General features: G+C 50.2%; 1 protein-coding gene across 5 annotated transcripts in view; it reads right to left on the bottom strand.

Moving 5' to 3' along the window:
- The window catches only part of LOC143275985 (mechanosensory protein 2-like), a 64037-nt gene that overhangs the window by 25922 nt on the left and 35615 nt on the right, over nucleotides 1-2500 (bottom strand). For all 5 annotated transcript variants that reach the window (XM_076580347.1, XM_076580348.1, XM_076580349.1 and 2 more), the window contains exon 3: nucleotides 919-991. In XM_076580347.1, coding sequence (XP_076436462.1) covers nucleotides 919-991 — 73 coding nt within the window. The remainder of the gene's footprint in view (nucleotides 1-918; nucleotides 992-2500) is intronic.

Below are 2500 nucleotides of genomic sequence, written 5' to 3'. Positions count from 1 at the left end.
CCCTCTCTCTCTCCCTTCTCTATGTTTCTTCTCTATGTCTGTCCCCCCTCTCTCTCTCCCTTCTCTCTCTATGTCTATGTTTCTCTCTGTATGTCTGTCCCCCCCCCTCTCTCTCTCCCTTCTCTCTCTATGTCTATGTTTCTCTCTGTATGTCTGTCTTCCCCCCCCCCTCTCTCTCTCCCCCCTCTCTCTATGTCTATGTTTCTCTCTGTATGTCTGTCTCCCCCCACACCCCCCCTCTCTCTCTCTGTGCCTCTCTGTCTGTCTGTCTCTCTCTGTGTCTGTGTCTCTGTCTGTCTCTCTGTCTTTCTCTCTCTGTGCCTCTCTGTCTGTCTGTCTCTGTCTCTCTAGTGGTCTGGTTGGAAACAGGTCAAGGGAACTTCCTTTTGATGTCTACAGATATCAGGACTACCCCCCCCATACCGCCCCCCCCCCAACCCCTCCCTCCCTCCCTGACCTCTACCACCCTACTTGTTTTCCCCATGTTTTCCGTGAATAACAGGAAAAAGTCAATACCCCCCCCCCCCCAAGCCTGCCTACCCATCCACCCGCTATCTACCCCCCAAAATGAAAATAAATAAATAAATACTAAATAAATATTTATTTATTTATTTATTTTTTGTTTGTTTTGTTTTGTACGCTTATACTTGACTTCATCAAGTTTTTGCGCCTTATACATGTTATTATTATTAGTAGTAGTTCTTTTTTTATGTATTTATCTTTTTTCTTCTTTTTTTATTTGTTTTTTTTTCTCAAGGCCTGACTAAGCGCGTTAGGTTACGCTGCTGGTCAGGCATCTGCTTGGCAGATGATGTGGTGTAGCGTATATGGATTCGTCCGAACGCAGTGACACCGCTTGAGCTACTGAAACTGAATCCTGAAACTCAATAAATAAAATAAAGAATCTAGCCATCTTACCTGGACCCTTGGCGCCGCCAGACAAGATACGCCCTAGTCGGAAGATGACCGCCCTTTCATACTCTTGCACCACCTGCAACGCAGCGAGCGTCTGCTTAATTTAAGAGTGACGGCCTACAAGTAACACTTCCAGCCTAGGAAGCGAGAGGATCTGAGCGCACTGCTTCTTCTTCTTCTTCTGCGTTCACTCGTATGCACACGAGTGGGCTTTTACGTGTGTGACCGTTTTTACCCCGCCATGTAGGCAGCCATACTCCGTTTTCGGGGGTGTGCATGCTGGGCATGTTCTCGTTTCCATAACCCACCGAACGCTGACATGGATTACAGGATCTTTAACGTGCGTATTTGATCTTCTGCTTGCATATACACACGAAGGAGGTTCAGGCACTAAGCAGGTCTGCACATATGTTGACCTGGGAGATCGTGAAAATCTCCACCCTTTACCCACCAGGCGCCGTCACCGTGATTCGAACCCGGGACCCTCAGATTGACAGCCCAACGCTTTAACCACTCGGCTATTGCGCCCGTCTGAGCGCACTGGTTCGAATCCCGGCACAGTCGCCAACATTTTCTATCTCTCCCCCCCCCCCCCACTCCCCGCCTCCACTAGACCTTGATGGGTTGTCTGGACACTAGTCATTCGGATGAGACGATAAACGGGAGGTCCCGTGTGCAGCAACAGCATGCACTTGGCGCACGTAAAAGAACCCACGGCAACAAAAGGGATGTCCCTGGCAACATTCTGTACAAAAAACCCACTTCTATTAAAACAAAACAAACAGAAAAGGGGGGCGGGGGGGGGGGGGGGGGGGGGGGGTCACTGTATTTTGTTTGTACAACTGGATTCACAGCTTTGTATACGGGATAGAAAAGAAGAAGAAGAAGAGAAGAAGAAGAAGAAGAAGGAGAAGAAGAAGAAGAAGAAGAAGAAGAAGAAGAAGAAGAAGAAGAAGAAGAAAGCAACAAGGGATGATGTCTCCTAAAGACCAGACTCGGTTAGTGTTTGTGCTGCAACTCTGTACAATGACAGACTAGACGGATACGTTTGATATGAAATATAATTATGTGAACTTCAAGTTGTTGCTGGTGGTGGTGAAGGTGGGGATGGTGGTGGTGATGTTGTTGGTGGTAGAGGTGGAGGTGGTGGTGGAGGTGGTAGTGTTGTTGGTGGTGGAGGTGGAGGTGGTGGTGGTGGAGGTGGTGGTGGAGGTGGTGGTGTTGTTGGTGGTGGAGGTGGAGATAGTGGAGGTGGAGGTGGTGGTGTTGTTGGTGGTGGAGGTGGTGGTGTTGTTGGTGGTGGAGGTGGTGGTGTTGGTGGTGGAGGTGGAGATAGTGGAGGTGGAGGTGGTGGAGGTGGTGGTGTTGTTGGTGGTGTTGTTGGTGGTGGAGGTGGTGTTGGTGGTGGAGGTGGTGGTGTTGTTGGTGGTGGAGGTGGAGGGGGTGGTGTTGTTGGTGGTGGAGGTGGAGATAGTGGAGGTGGAGGTGGTGGTGTTGTTGGTGGTGGAGGTGGAGGTGGTGGAGGAGGCGGTGGATGTGAAGGTGGTAGGGGTGAAGGTGGAGGTGGTGGTGGTGGTGGAGGAGG

The sequence above is a fragment of the Babylonia areolata genome, chromosome 31, assembly GCF_041734735.1.
Source record: "Babylonia areolata isolate BAREFJ2019XMU chromosome 31, ASM4173473v1, whole genome shotgun sequence".
Lineage (NCBI taxonomy): Eukaryota > Metazoa > Mollusca > Gastropoda > Neogastropoda > Buccinidae > Babylonia > Babylonia areolata.
Note: the sequence above shows the minus strand (reverse complement) of the source record. Positions and strands in the feature narration are given on the sequence as shown.